This window comes from Tachyglossus aculeatus, chromosome 10 (genome assembly GCF_015852505.1).
Source record: "Tachyglossus aculeatus isolate mTacAcu1 chromosome 10, mTacAcu1.pri, whole genome shotgun sequence".
Taxonomy (NCBI): Eukaryota; Metazoa; Chordata; class Mammalia; order Monotremata; family Tachyglossidae; genus Tachyglossus; species Tachyglossus aculeatus.
The window spans coordinates 46,125,778-46,143,828 of record NC_052075.1 but is presented as its reverse complement, the minus strand read 5'-3'; the positions used below and the strand labels follow the sequence as shown (position 1 = coordinate 46,143,828).

The 18,051-nt window shown below is 43.1% G+C and overlaps 1 protein-coding gene across 2 annotated transcripts in view; it reads right to left on the bottom strand.

Moving 5' to 3' along the window:
- EXOC4 (exocyst complex component 4) overlaps positions 1 to 18,051 on the bottom strand; it is a 628,131-nt gene that overhangs the window by 337,577 nt on the left and 272,503 nt on the right. For both annotated transcript variants that reach the window (XM_038752201.1, XM_038752202.1), the window contains one exon: positions 2,699 to 2,795. In XM_038752201.1, coding sequence (XP_038608129.1) covers positions 2,699 to 2,795 — 97 coding nt within the window. The remainder of the gene's footprint in view (positions 1 to 2,698; positions 2,796 to 18,051) is intronic.

Sequence of the window (18,051 nt, the reverse complement as noted above, 5' to 3'; positions counted from 1 at the left end):
CATGTTAACTGATGACACATTTGCCCATAAATGGGTGAAGAAATCTCTTTGGTCAGTTACTCTCCATTTTTATAAAGAACTGAACCACAGGAAATGTATTTCAATTAAAGAGAGATGTGGGTAAGACAAAAAAAAATCTTGATCGTCAGTCAGGAGATGAAACTCTGGAAGAGGCTATCAAGGAAGGCTGTAGAAGTCTCCACCCCTAGAGACCTTTAAGAAAAGAACAGATTTCCATCGGATTTGGATGGACTAACAGTTGACCTGCCTGAAAATGGGTGGCCCCTTGAGGTTCCAAATGACCTCCTAAATTCTTCCCGGCTCTAAAATATTTATAGATCTACGGATCTATGTTTGAACAACAGAACAGCCATCAAAATAGATGAGAAAGAGTACCTAGACAAGAATAGCCAGAGGACAACTGAGCCACAATTGAGCTTTTCCCTTTTCTTTCTTACCAAGCGAAAGTGGAACCACTTGACTCCACCAATAGTATTCACTGTCTTCTGTCACTATTGTAACTCTCCCAAGTCCACGGCACAGTTCTGTGCACACAGTAGGAGCTCCAAGAAACACGATTAACTGAGCTAGCCCACGATGAACAGAGCATTGTATGAAGCGCTTGGGAAAATACAGTAAAAGTAAAATCCACAATCCCTGCCTCAATAAGCTTATGCGCTCATAGGAAAGAGAGACACAAAAGTATTTACAAAGATGGGAAAAAAATGGAAAGATCACTACATAAATGCTGAAAGCTGCATGACCTAATGGATTGAGCATGGGCCTGAATGAGATGGACCTGGGTTCTAGTCTCAGCTCTGCTACTTATCAGCTGTGTGACCTTGGGTAACTCGCTTCACTTCTCTGTGCCTCAGTTATCTCATCTGTAAAATGGGGATTAAGACTGTGAGCCCCACGTGGGACAACCTGATCACCTTGTATCCCCCCAGCGCTTAGAACAGTGCTTTGCATAGAGTAAGCGCTTAACAAATACCATCATCATTATTATTACTATTAAAAAAGAAGGTGGGGAGTGGAAAATATCAAGTAGTTGTAGTAAAGGTGAAACATATCAAGTGTCGCCTCTTCCCACCAGGAAGAAAGCATCACACAATACTGCAGGAACAATGAAACAAAATTACTCAGCAAATTATCAAGTGCAAAAAGTAAAATTCAATTAAACCATAATAATACAGGAGTGAAGCAATACCCTTGCGCTTAGAACTTAAAACAGCCCAGCCATTTGAAGTTCCAAGAGCCCTTTACGATTCTCCAACCGAGAGTCTGTAATGTGTTTGGCGAAGCAATGCTGCAATTTGGATCGGGGCTAATTTGCAGTCCAGGCGACACACCTGTGTATAACAGAATTAACTTACCTCTCAGTGCGCAAAATGCTCCTCTTTCATTAAGCAAAACACAAACGACGAATGATAAACAATTTGCTACAAGCTGCAACAAAACTTCTGCCAGCTCTAATCAATAATAAATTATAACTCTGGATGGTAGAGGTCAAATAAGCAAGTAAAACCAGTGGGAGAGCGATCAAGTCTTAGAAAGGGAATCACGCATCTGCAGCCAAGTTACCTGGGGAATTATTACAATATGGAGACCACCCTTCTAACAAAGCCACACAAATATATTAAATTAAGCACCTCGGCCAAGATGCATAGTCCTTACTAGAGCAAAGCCTTCCCCCATAATGACTGGAAAAGCAGACGTGTTCGTAGAATAAAAGCTTGTGCACTGCTAGCCTTCATTCAAACATAAAACTTTCATTCCGGGGGCGGTGGGGGAGAAAAGGGTAGTCTTCATTACAGCTGGTTTCCAGCAGATTGCAATTTCCTTTTCAGCATTCTAGAGGCTCCCCAAAAGAAAAGATCTAAAAATATGGAGCCTCAAGTTGAACGTCACTAATAAAAGAGTAATACAGAATGCAGTACCAAGGAATAAAGTCCTCACCTTCTAGGTTCAGTTTCAGCTTGTCAAATGGGACTTGAATGACCTAAAAAGGATGAATGTCCTTCCCAAAGAATTTAATTTGAACCCAGGACACTGCTTCCTTGTCAGGCAGTATATATAGTCAGTGTACACAATCAGGTGAGGATTGGGAGGACAGAGAGCAACTGAATGCATCCAAAACAGCAGCTTTCTCATTTACAGTAAATTAAGCATTTTTAGGTTTGAAATTTATCAAAATGGAAAGAGTCAGAAAAACCCTTATTAAAAGCAACGCACATTATGCCCAAATGCCAATGGATCCACAATACCCTCATTATTCTCTTGCTAAATTTTATTCCAGTCACTAGCCGCTTTTTTCAAATCAAACCACGCTGAATATTTGATGGATGCTGTGTCCTTGATATTTTTTTTAAACCATATTTGTTCCTAGGCCTGCCAATTCACGCAGGATTTCCCAGTCATTAATACAGATTAGTGAGACAGATTATCTCTCAAAGAAAAACGCAAACAACCTCAAGTATAAATACCTACTAAGTTGCCCCTCTGAGAACTAACTAGCTACTTAGCTGTGCAATATGCTTCTACTGGTCTGTCTGACTTTGATAGTTAAGGCCCAGGGGAGGGAGGCAGAACCTCTTATGTCTTATACAATGCTGAGCATGGTACTCACGCTCAAGAGATCAGCATAAATAATAAAAATATTGACTCACAGTAAGTACAATAGAGATTCCAGACTTACCTGAGTAATGGATGGAATATAACAGTAATGTTCCTGGCTCCGGGCTTACAGACAAACTTTGTTCCTCCGCCTTCAATTAAATTATCATCAGGACCTCCTGGAAAATAGACAGAAACATATTTCACCAAGAACTCATTACCAAAGAAAAGAAAACAACAAGAGAAAACATTCAGACCAGCGGCAGAATGCCAATGAGTAGGACCACCCTTGCAAAGAGCAAATGGGGCCAATCGTTCATCTATTTTCATTTTCCTACATCTCTACAACTTGCCGAACTTGTTCCAATCATTCTAAGTGATTGCTGTCCTCAACATCCCATGAGGGCAGGCACAGTTACGATCAGACCACTGAGCTGCCAAAAGATGAAGTGACCTAATAAGACTACACAGCAAGTCAGCAACAGAGTTGGAATTAGAACCCGTGATCTCTGGTTTCTCGCTGTACTTCTTAATCAGCATGTCAGCCAGTCAGTCAATCGTACTTACTGAGCACTTACCGTGTGCAGAGCACTGTATTAGTGCTTGGGAGTAAAATAAAACAATACACAGTATATGTTTGTACATATTTATTACCCTATTTATTTATTTTACCTATACATATCTATTCTATTTATTTTATTTTGTTAGTATGTTTGGTTTTGTTCTCTGTCTCCCCCTTTTAGTCTGTGAGCCCACTGTTGGGTAGGGACTGTCTCTATATGTTGCCAATTTGTACTTCCCAAGCGCTTAGTACAGTGCTCTGCACATAGTAAGCGCTCAATAAATACGATTGATGATGATGATGATTCCCTGCCCACGATGAGCAAGACTAGGCAAGAGGTGAAAAACTAGAAAGATTTGGGAGTATTAAGGATCTAAAATATGGAACCCGGGCTAGACGTCCAGAGGAAGGCGGCCGTGGAAGAGAGCCCTGTGCAATATAACAGAGTTGATAGGCACGTTCCCTGCCCACACTGAGCTTACAGTCTAGAGGGGAAGGCAGACTGTAATATAAAGATATGTACCTAAGTGCTGTGGGGCTGAGGGAGCAGAGGATAAAGAGGGTAAATCCAAGTGCAAGAGTGATGCAGCGTGGCTCAGTGGAAAGAGCCCGGGCTTTGGAGTCAGAGGTCATGGTTCAAATCCCGGCTCTGGCAATTGTCAGCTGTGTGACTCTGGGCAAGTCACTTAACTTCTCTGTGCCTCAGTGACCTCATCTGTAAAATGGGGATTAAGACTGTGAGCCCCCCGTGGGGCAACCTGATTGCCTTGTAACCTCCCCAGCGCTTAGAACAGTGCTTTGCACATAGTAAGCACTTAATAAATGCCATAATCATCATCATCATCATGCAGGAGGGAGTGGGAGAAGCTGCTAGTTGTCTGCTAATTCTGTTGTACCATACTCTTCCAAGTGCTTAGTACAATGCTCTGCATCTAGCAAGCACTCAATAAATACCATTGATTGATTGACTGAGGAAATGAGGGCCTAGTCTTTGAAGGCCTCTTAAAGGAGATGTACCTTCAATAAGGCTCTGAAGGTGGGAAGAGTGATCATTAGAGAAGCAGCATGGCTCAGTAGAAAGAGCCCAGGCTTGGAAGTCAGAGGCCATGGGTTCCAATCCTGGGCTCCGCCACTTGTCTGCTGTGTGACTTTGAGCCACTTGACTTCTCTGGGCGTCAGTTACCTCATCTGTAAAATGGGGATTGAGACTGTGAGCCCCGCGTGGGACAACCTGATTACCTTGCAACCCCCCAGCGCTTAGAACAGTGTACGGCACATAGTAATTGCTTAACAAACGCCGTCATTATTATTATCTGTTGGATGAGAAGAGGGAGGGCATTCCAGGCCAGAGGTGGGACATGAGCGAGAGGTCTGCAGCGAGAAAGACAAAAATTCGAGGAGCAAAGTGTGCAGGCTGGGTTATAGCAGGAAATCTGAGAGGTGAGGTATGAGGAGACAAGGCAATTGTGTGATTTACAGCCAATGGTAAGGAATTTCTGTTTGATGCGGAGGTGGATGGGCAACCACTGGCAGCTCTTGGGGCACGGGGAAACATGGTCTGAACATTTGTGTAAAAAAATGATCTGGGCAGCAAAGTGAAGTTCTGGACTGGAGGGGAGAGAGACAAGAGGCAGGGAGGTTAGCAAGGAGGCTGATGCAGCAATTAAGGCAGGATCGGATAAGGGCTGGGATAAATGTAGTAGCAGGTGGGATGGAGGGGAAAGTGAGGATTTTAGCGACAGTGGGAAGTTTGACCAGAAAGCATTTGGTGACAGATTGAATATGTGGGTTCACATTCCTTTCTGAGATTTTCCGTTCAGAGTGGAGGCACTTTTAAAAAAATGCTCCTTTTAAAAACAAGTTTATTGAATTTTCTATAGTGTACAATATTGTCTATACATTTTATTGCCTTGATCTCTAAAGTGCCCCGGAAACTGATTTTTAAATTGAGACAGGAAACTATATTTCCTAAAAGACACGACTGAAGATTTCAGGAGTCTACTGTAACAGAGGCTTAACAAATGTTATCCACAGTATTCACTTTCATACATGATTCGGAAAACTGTGTCTGATAAGAGCCATAGGTGGCAGATTAAACTGATGTGACTGGTAGCAAATCAAAAATTGTGAGCCTTTTACCTCCCAGATCAAATCCTGCCTGATTATAACAAAAATAACTATTATTATAATAGTACTTGTTAAGCAGTTGCTATTTGCCAAAGACTGTAGAACAGGTGGAGCATAACGTAGGTAGATAGAGGTAGGTAAGTAGATAGAGCATAATTATATTGGACACAGTCCTTTGTCCCACAGAGGGGCTCACTGTCTTGGGGGAAGGAGAATTCCCATTTCACAGATGAGGAAACTGAGGCACAGAGAAATTAAGGGACTCGACCAAGGTCACACAGCAACCAAGTGGCAGAACGAGATTAGAATCCAGGTCTTCTGACTGCACTAGGTTGTTTCCCTTATCTGCAATGTATTTTTATGTCTGTCTCCCCTTCTAGGCTCCCCTCACTGTATCTCGTTCTCGCCAGTCCCGCCGTCGACCCCCAGCCCACGTCCTCCCCCTGGCCCGGAATGCCCTCCCTCCGCACATCTGCCAAGCTAGCTCTCTTCCTCCCTTCAAAGCCCTACTGAGAGCTCACCTCCTCCAGGAGGCCTTCCCAAACTGAGCCCCCTTTTTCCTCTCCTCCTCCCCACCCCCCCAGGCCTACCTCCTTCCCCTCTCCACAGCACCTGCATATATGTTTGTACGGATTTATTACTCTCCTTATTTTACTTGTACATATTTACTATTCTATTTAGTTAATGATGTTTTATTAATATTTTATTAATTAATTTTTAATTAATTTTATATAATTAATATTAATTTTGTTGATTCTACTTGTTCTGACGACTCGACACCTGACCTGTCCACGTGTTTTGTTTTGTTGTCTGTCTCCCCCTTCTAGACTGTGACCCCGTTGTTGGGTAGGGACCATTCATGACTTTCATTCATTCATTCAATCATATTTATTGAGTGCTTACTGTGTGCAGGGCACTGTACTAAGCGCTTGGGAAGGACAAGTTGGCAACATCTAGAGACGGTCCCTACCCAACAGTGGGCTCACAGTCTAGAAGGGGGAGACAGACAACAAAACAAAACATATTAACAAAATAAAATAAATAGAATAAATATGTACAAATAAAATAGAGTAATAAATACGTACAAAATTATTATTTTCATCCACCATCAAATGTTGATTTCCAAATAAGGACAGAAAGCGAAAATGGGTGAAAACAAAGGTTGAGGGAGGGGAGAATCCACTTGTACTTCCCAAGCGCTTAGTACAGTGCTCTGCACACAGTAAGCGCTCAATACGACTGAATGAATGAATGAGTTCAAACACCTTGTGGGCAGGTGTCTACCAAGTCTGCAGTAGTGTACTCTTCCAAGCATTTGGTGCAATGCTCTGCACACAGTGAGTGCTCAATAAATCTCATTCATTGATACAACAAAAAATGGGCAAAATAGAATACAATTCCATTTTCATATAAAAAATAAAAACAAACTAAAAGCATGACTCGGATGATTGACAGTAAGAACCGAATCATACAAACTGATTTGAGATGACGGTTGCCTGGCATATCTGTTACCTCAAACGGCTCCTGTTTACTGAAGGGAAGACATCTTGCTTTTGAGAGCTATTAACTTAGAACCGTCTGTTACAGAATTTTTTAAGCGATAATTTTTGAAGTTGAACTCAAACAAGATGCTGATAGATTATCCAGATTCCATTTCAAACCCAATTCAAAGATGAAAAAGTTGTAGGAGAATAGTCAGTTCATCTCTTGCCTGAGGAAAGATGCAATCCACAGAGAGAGGGCTTTCGTCTTGGCCAGAGGGTCATGGACAGAAAGCTATTCCCATATCGAGAATTTTATATGACTTTTCATCTCATTAGCAGTGAATTCATAAAAGGAGGTCAGATTAACCGCAGAAACCTGATATCTGAAGTTCATTTATTCTGATGAGAAAAACACAGCCTGCAAATGGTAAATGAAGGAGGGAGAAAAAAAATTGAGGAGAACTACGGTGATTGCATTAAGATGAAAGGTGGTAAGAAAAGGATGTAATGAGCAAATGAGAAGAGCGAAGGCCTTAGGTCTCTCCTGGGTGTGCTTCCACAAGTGAGATTTCTCAAAAGCAAAATCTCCAAATTTAAGGTTAACTTGAAAAAAAATTACATTTTCCATTTCCACGTAGGAGGGTGCAGGGAGGTAAAATACTTCTCCAAAAATGCCTTTTCCTCCAAAACAAAATTATTCACTTCTTCCTTTTAATGTCAGACTACAATTTTCAATGGACCACGTCGGTAACTGACTTATTGAGCTAGTCATCAAAGTTTGAACTACTGAAGCACGAACTAAGAAATCCACATTCAAATTAAGAAAGCCATGTTATTCTTGCGACCTTAATTCACCCAGCACTAATCAATATTATTGACTGAGATTAACTTAGTAACAATGACTAAAACACATCCATCTTATCTGGTTGGCAACATTATGCAAGGATGAGGTAAAAAAAAAATTCCTGGGGACAGGAAGTATGACAGAAGGAAATTTGTCTTTCTGCTCCTTAGGCCTTAAATGAATGATAATAAGTGATATACGTAGAGGTGTTAAAGAATGAAAATGTTATATGCCAAGACTTATGCCAAAGAAATAGCATAAATGGTTTGGTACCCATTTCTCAGTATTCTCAACAAGAGGACACTCACAAAGAATTTTAAAGGATAATTGAATTCATAACCCCGTCATTTCAAGGTGTCAGGCTGTCAAGGAATATAGTCTGTTGGAATTCTTTTAATAGATCTCTATTTTTGCAGCACAAACCTTGCCCAAGGATTACTGAAAATAGAAGAACCAGAGTGGCTAATGGCTCTCTGAAACCACCAACGGCTTAAGCGGCAAACTGAAAAAATGCCTGAACTACAAGCTGAAGAAATGCATGCACTATATGCCCAGCTGTCACTCATCCTGAGGAAGGGCCTTTAGAACCCTTCAGCAGTTTTCCACGAATTCCAAACCAACATACCACGGAGTACTTACACGCTGGCACGCTCCCTAGTATAGTGGTCATAAAATTTAATGTACATCCACCTGGTGCACTGCACTTTACTAAGCACATGGGAAGCAAAAAATGAGCAAGAGACACATTCCCAGCCCACAAGGGGCTAATGGAGGCAACAGACATAAAATAATTCATAAAGTGGTCAAAATAAATATACGCTCCTACCCCCACGGTAAAGTAGATAAAATACAGCCTGAGAGCAGTCCCTTAGTGTTTGGAACAAGGCTGAAGAGAGAATGAAACTGGGAGAGGAATGTAGTATTTAAGCTCCTAAAAGGCAGGGGTCATGCTTGCTGTATTTATATTCTATAAGACACCTACGAGAGCAAAGACACTCATCAATCAATCAATCAATCATATTTATTGAGCGCTTACTGTGTGCAGAGCACTGTACTAAGCGGTTGGGAAGTACAAGTCGGCAATACATAGAGATAGTCCCTACCCAACAGCGGGCTCACAGTCTAGAAGGGGGACAACTGATAATATGTCAACTGATAATAATGCTAATAGTGGTGAAGTATTCAGTAGGTAAAGACTTCAGATCTCTTCGACTATCAGAACATGCTGTCTTTATGTGACAATTGCAAGCCTCTCTGAACTAGTCAAAGTGGTTTGGATTTTTGTCTTCAATCAATCAACCGACCATATGTATTAAGCACTTAGGGTGTACACAGCACTGCATTAAGCACTTGGGAGAGTACAATATACCAGTCGTTAGACATGTTCCCTGCCCACAGTGAATTTATGGTCTTCAATATGTACAAGGCTGTGAGTGGCACACGCTTCATGGTATATCACTGAGCATGAAGCAAAGTGATAATCATATTGACTATTTATTAAGCACTATGTACCAAGCACTTTTCTAATCAAGGGGAAGACATACGGTGATCAGATTAGACACGGTCCATATCCTATACAAGGCTTCTAACCTAAGACTGAGGGAGAGAAGATATTTTGTCCCCTTTTTACTGATGAGGAAATTGAGGCACAGAGAATGAAGTGACTGGCCCAAGGTCACACAGCAAGCAAATGGCAGAGCCAGGATTAGAACTTGGGGTCACTTTCCAATCCTTTTTCTACTAGCCCAGACTGCCTTCTGGGGATGTAAAATCAAGTCAGGAACTCTCTTCTCGGTGATAAATTGACAGAAAAATCAGCGGATAACACAGTCAGACACAGTGACACCCACCCAGCAGTCTCTTAATGATGATACCACTCTAGACTGTCAGCTCCTTGTGGGCAGGGACTGTCTACCAACTCTGTTGTACTCTCCCAAGTGCTTACTACAGTGCTCTGCACCCAGGAAGTGCTCAATAACTACCACTGATCGATTGATTGCTGGATTATACAAGGGCTTCAGTAAATAGACAAAAAGGGATGGTGTTCCAGGCTCAAGCTTAGCTTTCTCTTTTACTGGAAAAAATGAGAGAGGAAACTATGACGAGGCTCTGAGGCTGACAGAGGTTGGGACTGCAAGCCATCAGAACAGGTGCATGGGAGAGGGTCAATAATTCATACTCTGCCCTGGATCTACAAAAATCTTAAACTCACCCCCAAATCGACTACAGTAAGGCTTGCTAGGATCGAGTACAGGGAGATCTTTGTGCTCTATATTAGTGTTTCGGGGGGAGTGTATTTGTTAAGCGTTTACTACATTCCAGGAATTGCAACAAGAACTGGGGTTGATACAAGATAATCGGGTTGGACACAGTCCCTGTCCCACCTAAAGCTCACAATCTTAATCCCCACTTTACAGATGAGGCAACTGAGGCACAGAGAAGTGACCTGCCTAAATTACTTAACCATATGTTGCACGAACATTCACGGGTTACACTATTTATGAAAACATAAAGGATTTACCACAGTGCAGCGTTGGTGGGATTCCAGGAAACCGCCTTCATGCCACCTGAGCTCTCTTTTAACTCAACTTAAATTCCTCGATTTGTGTTTGTTGGTGTTGTGATTTTTGAAAAATGAAAACAGTTCACAGCAAGAAATTAGGATGCCGTTCTACTACAGCAACAAGGAAAGGCTTGAAACGTCTGCAGCTGTGAAGTATCTGATTCTGACGCTACTTTTCAGCTCTCAAACAGACTGCAGAGGAGGGTGGGCAGGGAAAAAGAAACTTGAGAGAAAGTAAACTTCTGCAAAGTTAATGATACCCTCACACTGTGCTGGCACTGAAGTGCGCCCACCTGAATATCTTCGTGAGTGGGAGTAAAAGACGGGTCCATTAGTAACGGAGCTGAATGTATCTGTAATGGAGCCTGAAATGTCATGCTCCGTGAAGAGCAAAATATAAGAGAGGAGCCAATTACCAAGGGAGCCCACATAACTGTTCGCATTTTTTAAAAATGGCTGATCAATAAGACACAAGGGGGCTTTAATTGTCCATCTTTGTAGAATATTTTTATCTCGGGAACATTATCCTCAGCTCATTTTATTTGAAGATGGGGTAAGGAGATGGCATTGATTCTCTCCCTTCCCTTCACTCTAAGTGATTCACGAATCCAAATTATCTTGAATACATTAAATACCTCTTTGTGGATGGTAGTGAAGATCCAACACAAATATTTTAATGCATTTATCAGTTGTCCCCCACCCCCTAATTCTTTCAATTGCAGGGCTAGGCTGGTCCCTGACCATTACAATGCTGGAACAGGAAGGAACTCATACAGCATTATAAAGCATCACAGTTCCTAGATAGCCATGCACAAGGTGGGTAGAGATCTAGGTTTTACTTCTGTTTACCCATAAACATCTACTCCAGTGCTTAGAACAGTGCTTTGCACATAGTAAGGGCTTAATAAATGCCATTATTATTATTATTACTTTGGAATGGAAATACAGCCCTAGGTTAAGAGGCCACAGCACTTCAACCATCAGGTTTAACTGGAAAACAAAATATCGCTTTAAAAACCGAGTCAAGTTTGAAATTTTCCTGCAGTTTTCTGCACTGTTTAGGAAATGCCAGTGCCGGCCTGTCACCCATCATTAAAATATCCAATAACATTTCTCTCAAATATTTTATTGTTTCGGGACCTGAACGAATAAAGCAATTCTGTAAAAACCAAGTCAAGGAGAGGTAAAATTCCCCAATCCGATCCATCCACCACGCAGTGCTGACCTAACATTTATGTTTGGCTGATGCTGGTTGTCTCCTGATGATAGCTTGCCAGTTGAGTGGTAGATTTATGATGTGGATAAGCATCAAGCGGGAAATAGATTGAGCCCATCTATCTTATTTCGCCTGTGAAATGATCAACACTGAAGCCCAAGACATAGGAAAAGATTAGTGCATCAGCATTCGGGCTCAAAGAAGCAAGGGAGCTTTGCAGGAAGTTACTTTTGCCCGTATGTGCGGAGATTTGCATTCTAGCTCTGGAAGATGGAACATTCCGCTAGGCAGCAGAAAGTCTCACTTTGGGGAGAGAAAAGAAATGTAAAAATAATCACCTAAACTACTAAAACCAATTCTCAGTACAGAAGAATTTAAACTGGAAGACGAAGCACAGCTCGCAAAACAAGGCAATACTGTAATTAGCTTCCTGGTGTTATTTCATGGTCGGTTGGTATCATCTGGATTACTGAGGTCCAGGTGGCTTTAAATGATTTTGCCAAAAAAAGTCACTATTTAGTTTTAGCTGGCAATAATGTGCTGCCCAAGTACTCCGGGCAAATCCAAAGTTTTCCAAAATATCCACAGAACTGAAATTTGTCTTCCCAGACAACTATAACCTATGTTGACACCAGCAATATCCCAACTATCAGCTTGTGGCATCAAGTTACTTTGCTAAGGGCCTTATCTGTGAGCAATATCTGGTTTAGCATTTTGCCCCTATTGATGCTTAATATTCTATTATTTGCTAGTAACTGAGATACAGCATCCCTAGGTCCCTCCGTCTTGGTGAACTGTCCAGCCGAACATCATCTAATCAATGGCATTTACTGAGCGCCTACTATGTGCGAGCACTAAACTAAGCGCTGGGGAGAATACAGCTGAGTTAGTGCACATGTTCCCTGCCCACAGTGAGCTTTCAGTTTAACGGGAAAGAGAGATATTAATATAAATATATAATTTACTCCCCGGAGACCATGCGGCCGCAAAGGCAGAGAAGCAGCGTGGCTCAGTGGAAAGAGCCCGGGCTTTGGAGTCAGAGGTCGGGGATTCAAATCCCGGCTCCGCCACTTGTCAGCTGTGTGACTTTGGGCAAGTCACTTCTCTTCTCTGGGCCTCAGTTCTCTCATCTGTAAAATGGGGATGAAGACTGTGAGCCCCCTGTGGGTCAACCTGATTGCCTTGCGACCTCCCCGGGGCTTAGAACAGTGCTTTTTGCACATAGTAAGTGCTTAACAAATACCATCATCATTATTATTAAAGGCCAACGACTGACCTCCTTTCCCATCGCTGCTTTTCATATTGGAGTTCTGCCTTTGTGTGTCAATAATAATTGGATACTTTTGTTCACATTGATTCCCCCCATCTCTGCTTCGTCCCAGTGTGACCGCAGTGTTCTTGTATCCCTTCCAAGAAAGCTAGCGGTCCCAGGGTTACCTACTTAAATGTAGCTGCCTTAGGAGAGGCTTGTGGGCTGCCTGGGTCTCAGTGGATCACTTAGGGAAGCCCACAGATCTTCCCCTCAATGCCGGAGGAGTCAAATGAAAGGACTCTCCTCCTCAATCAATCAATCGTATTTATTGAGCGCTTACCGTGTGCAGAGCACTGTACTAAGCCCTTGGGAAGTACAAGTTGGCAACATATAGAGACGGTTCCTACCCAACAGTGGGTTCACAGTTCCCTCCTCACTGGTCCCTAGTTCTGGTCCCTGGGGAAGCACTAATTGTCACAAACGGGAGTGAAGGTTCCCTACACCACTGGCCGTTACCTGGGACCTAGGGCCTACAGGGGAGAGAAGGCTGCATACTGGACCCCTGAAATGTCTAACAACATTTTTAGAGCTACTGCAGCACTTAAGGATGAACTCCCTTCCACACCTCACAGAGCTGGCGACCAAAAGTCAAGGACTTCCCAAACCCAATTCTGAGATGTTACTGAAGAAAGGGTCCAGGGAGAGAAAACTCAGTGGTTTTTGGGGAGACGGTTAATTCCTCCTTCCGTTCCCACTCCGGCACCGGAGATGAGCTGGTCATTTTCCCGTAGTTAACCTCTGCCTCTTCTCCCAGCTGTGATGTGGTCCTCCAAACTCAATAGGCTGCATGAACCTAAGTTAAATCAGCCAATTAGTGGTCTTTACTGAGTACTTACTGCGTTCAGGGCACCGTACTGGGAAAGTACAATACGACAGAGTCGGTAGACACGTTCCCTGCCCACAAGGAGCTTTCAGTCTAGAACCACTAGAAGCCATCACAGAATTACTATCAATAATTCTCTTCCGGGTTTGTGCACTATTACTACATCCATTCTCCTGGTCAACAATCCCACAAGGTCCTGAAAGCTTACAGAGAGGAAAGGGACTAAGTAACTGACAGAGCAGGCCTTCAATTAATTTCAAAATATTCAGAAGAGAGTGTCGGTTAGCTACTCTCAAGACCGAAGGCTCTACAAAAGCCTTCAAAGACCTACTGAGAGCTCACCTCCTCCAGGAGGCCTTCCCAGACTGAGCCCCCTCCTTCCTCTCCCCCTCCTCCCCATCCCCCTGCCTTACCTCCTTCCCCTCCCCATAGCACCTGTGTATATGTTTGTACGTATTTATTACTCATTTATTTATTTTACTTGGACATATTTATTTCTACACTGTGAGCCCACTGTTGGGTAGGGACCGTCTCTGTATGTTGCCAACTTGTACTTCCCAAGTGCTTAGTACAGTGCTCTGCACACAGTAAGCGCTCAATAAATACGACTGAATGAATGAATTCTATTCATTTTATTTGTTTAATATGTTTTCTTTTGTTGTCTGTCTCCCCCTTCTAGACTGTGAGCCCGCTGTTGGGTAGGGACTGTCTCTATCTGCTGCCAACTTGTACTTCCTAAGTGCTTAGTACAGTGCTCTGCACACAGTAAGCGCTCAATAAATATGATTGAATGAATGAATTCTATTTATTTGATTTTGTTAATATGTTTTGTTTTGTTGTCTGTCTCCCCCTTCTAGACTGTGAGCCCGCTGTTGGGTAGGGACCGTCTCTATCTGTTGCCAACTTGTACTTCCCAAGCGCTTAGTACAGTGCTCTGCACACAGTAAGCGCTCAATAAATACGACTGAATGAATGAATGAAAAGCCAAAATAAAGTAAAATTCCTGGTAGCCAGGACCTGCTTTTGCTATTTCCCTCTCTGAAGTAGTTCCAGCCTTTCACTCTGGAATTCCAGATCAGTTCTGTTCAACCCTTGGATCCAAGAATGTCAGTTGGTTCGATTCTCCAAGCAGAGTCAAAGATTATACAATGCTGCATCTTCAACATCTTCCTCTATATTAAATCTGTGAAATGGTAGATATTACAGATGAGTTACAAGTACTACCTTTGAGAAGCAAAGTCACCCCCACAGCTTTCAGGTTCTTTTTAGCAAACTAGAGCACCTTCACACTTGGTAATAGATAAAGAATCCCAACTAGGATCCAGAATCCTCTATATACCCCTTCTTCACTGAATCCTTTTAAAAGATGAATTTCGCTCGAATGACTGCGCATTGTACAGATTCTTTTTTTCCCCCCACCTTGGCGATGGGAGAAAACAAAAAATAATAGATAACCTAGACAAACTTCAATTTTGATAAAGTTCCACTACCTGATTCCTCACTTGTCTTTACAAATGATGTCTATTATTCCCATAGGGAACTATTTTCTAAGGATGCCATCCCTCCTCTAAGCAAATATAGACAATCAATTTCCTTAATGGTTTCCTAATTAAAGGACAAAGAGCGTGCATTCTGAATAATTAACTCGGGAAGGAAAAAAAGTATGGGTAGCAAAATGGAGGGAGTCTATTTTCAAATAAAAATTAAACTATTTTCCCCCGTGGCTTCTATTTAATAATAATAATAATGATGATGATGGCATTCATTTAGCGCTTACTATGTGCACAGCACTGTTCTAAGCGCTGGGGAGGTTACAAGGTGAGCAGGTTGTCCCACGGGGGGCTCACCGTCTTCATCCCCATTTTACAGATGAGGGAACTGAGGCCCAGAGAAGTTAAGTGACTTGCCCAAAGTCACACAGCGGAAAGTTGGCGAGGCCGGAATTTGAACCCATGACCTCTGACTCCAAAGCCCCGGCTTCTTCCACTGAGCCACGCTGCTTCTCTCTTCTGTTCACAAACCAGCCACTACATAATAACTGTGGTATTTGCTAATTCATTCAATCATATTTATTCATTACTTACTGTGTGCAGGAGCACTGTACTAAGCGCTTGGAAAGTACAATTCAGCAATAGAGAGAGACAATCCCTGCCCATGCCGGGCTTACAGTCTAGAGGGGAGTTAAGTGCTTACTATGCGCCAGGCACTGAACTGAGAGCGGGCTGAATACAGGCAACTCGGGTTGGACCGAGTCCCTGCCCCACATGGGATCGCAGTCTTACTCCCCATTTTCCAGATGAGGTAACTGAGGCAAGAGAAGTGAAGCGGCTTGCCCAAAGTCCCACAGCAGACAGGTGGCAGAGCTGGGACTATTTATATTTTATATATATATATTATATATATATAAATATATATATATATATTTATATAATTATTACTCTTATTTGTACATATCTATTCTATTTATTTTATTTTGTTAGTATGTTTGGTTTTGTTCTCTGTCTCCCCCTTTTAGACTGTGAGCCCACTGTTGGGTAGGGACTGTCTCTATATGTTGCCAACTTGTACTTCCCAAGCGCTTAGTACAGTGCTCTGCACATAGTAAGCGCTCAATAAATACGATTGATGATGATGATGATGATGACTAGAACCCATGACCTTCTGATTCCCAGGCCTGGGCTCTAGCCACTAGGCCATCTTGCCTCACTACATGCTGCCTGGGCCAGACAGGTCATCATCATCATCATCAATCGTATTTATTGAGCGCTTACTGTGTGCAGAGCACTGTACTAAGTGCTTGGGAAGTACAAGTTGGCAACATATAGAGACGGTCCCTACCCAACAGTGGGCTCACAGTCTAAAAGGGTTCCCCCTTTTCCAGGAAAAAGGGGGAGGAAAAAGCCACAGTGTGGTTTTCCCCAACCCTCGTCCTTCGAACCTCCCCCGCCATTATTTCTAGGGACATTCCTGCCTCAGGGCACGCTAATCTCACCAACCCTACCCTTGTCTCCTTAGCTTCTCTCATTCCCACTGCATATTTTGGGGAAGTTGCTGAGGCTTCCCGCACACCGCAGAGAAGCAGCGTGGCTCAGTGGAAAGAGCCCGGGCTTTGGAGTCAGAGGTCACGGGTTCGAATCCCGACTCCGCCACATGTCTGCTGTGTGACCTTGGGCAAGTCCCTTAACTTCTCTGAGCCTCAGGTGCCTCATCTGTAAAATGGGGATTAAGACTGTGAGCCCCCCGTGGGACAACCTGATCACCTTGTACCCCCCCCCCCAGCGCTTAGAACAGTGCTTGGCACATAGTAAGCGCTTAACAAATGCCATCATCATCACCTGCCTACCTCTTGCAGCCCCCCACTGCAGAGCACCCCGCCATCCCTCACTAGACAAAGATGGGATGCTCCTTTCCAAATCACCATCATCAGTACGTACTGAGCACTTCTTATATTCAGAGCACTCTAAGCGCTTAGTACAGTGCTCTGCAAAAAATAAGCGCTCAATAAATACGATCATGATTGAATGAATACTATGCGCTTGGGAGAATACAATAAAACACAATTAGCAGACACGTTCCCTGCTCGTAATGAGTTTAACCAGAATTATATTAAGCAATGGAAGACTTAGGCTCACCAACTTCCCATTCCATCCTCTCCCCTTCCCCCCGCCAGCCTCAAACCATGCACCACAGTGGCTGCCAGCAGACAGGGGAAATAAAAATGCTATTGAGGTTCCCTTCCCAACATTCGCAGGCGCAGGATGTCCTAAGCTTTTGGCCCAAATGCCTCACTGCTCTCTGTCTACCTCCGATCAATCAATCAATCATATTTATTGAGCGCTTACTGTGTGCAGAGCACTGCACTAAGCTCTTGGGAAGTACAAGTTGGCAACATACAGAGACAGTCCCTCCCCAACAGTGGGCTCACAGTCTAAAAGGGGGAGACAGAGAACAAAACCAAACATACTAACAAAATAAAATCAATAGAATAGATATGTACAAGTAAAATAGAGTAATAAATATGTACAAACATATATACATATATGCAGGTGCTGTGGGGAAGGGAAGGAGGTAAGATGGGGGGGATGGAGAGGGGGACGAGGGGGAGAGGAAGGAAGGGGCTCAGTCTGGGAAGGCCTCCTGGAGGAGGTGAGCTCTCAGTAGGGTCTCTACCCCTTGGCCCTGGGGCTCCATGGACTCTGCATCTGCCACCCTGGGGGTCCACGATGAGCTCCCACTTGGCCCCAAGGTCCACCACCCCAAGAACTCTAATCCCCCTCATCCAGCTGCCAACATCCATCCCTCCCTTCTTTCCTCTCCCTACCCTCAAGGCTATATCAGTGGCATTTATTGAGCTCTTACTATGAGCAGAGTACTGTTCCAAGTGCCCGGGAGAGTACAACAGAATTCAGTACAACGTTCCCTGCCCATAACGAGCTTACAGTCTAGAGGTGGAGACCATAATATGAATAAATAATTTATAATATATAATTTAAAGATATACACC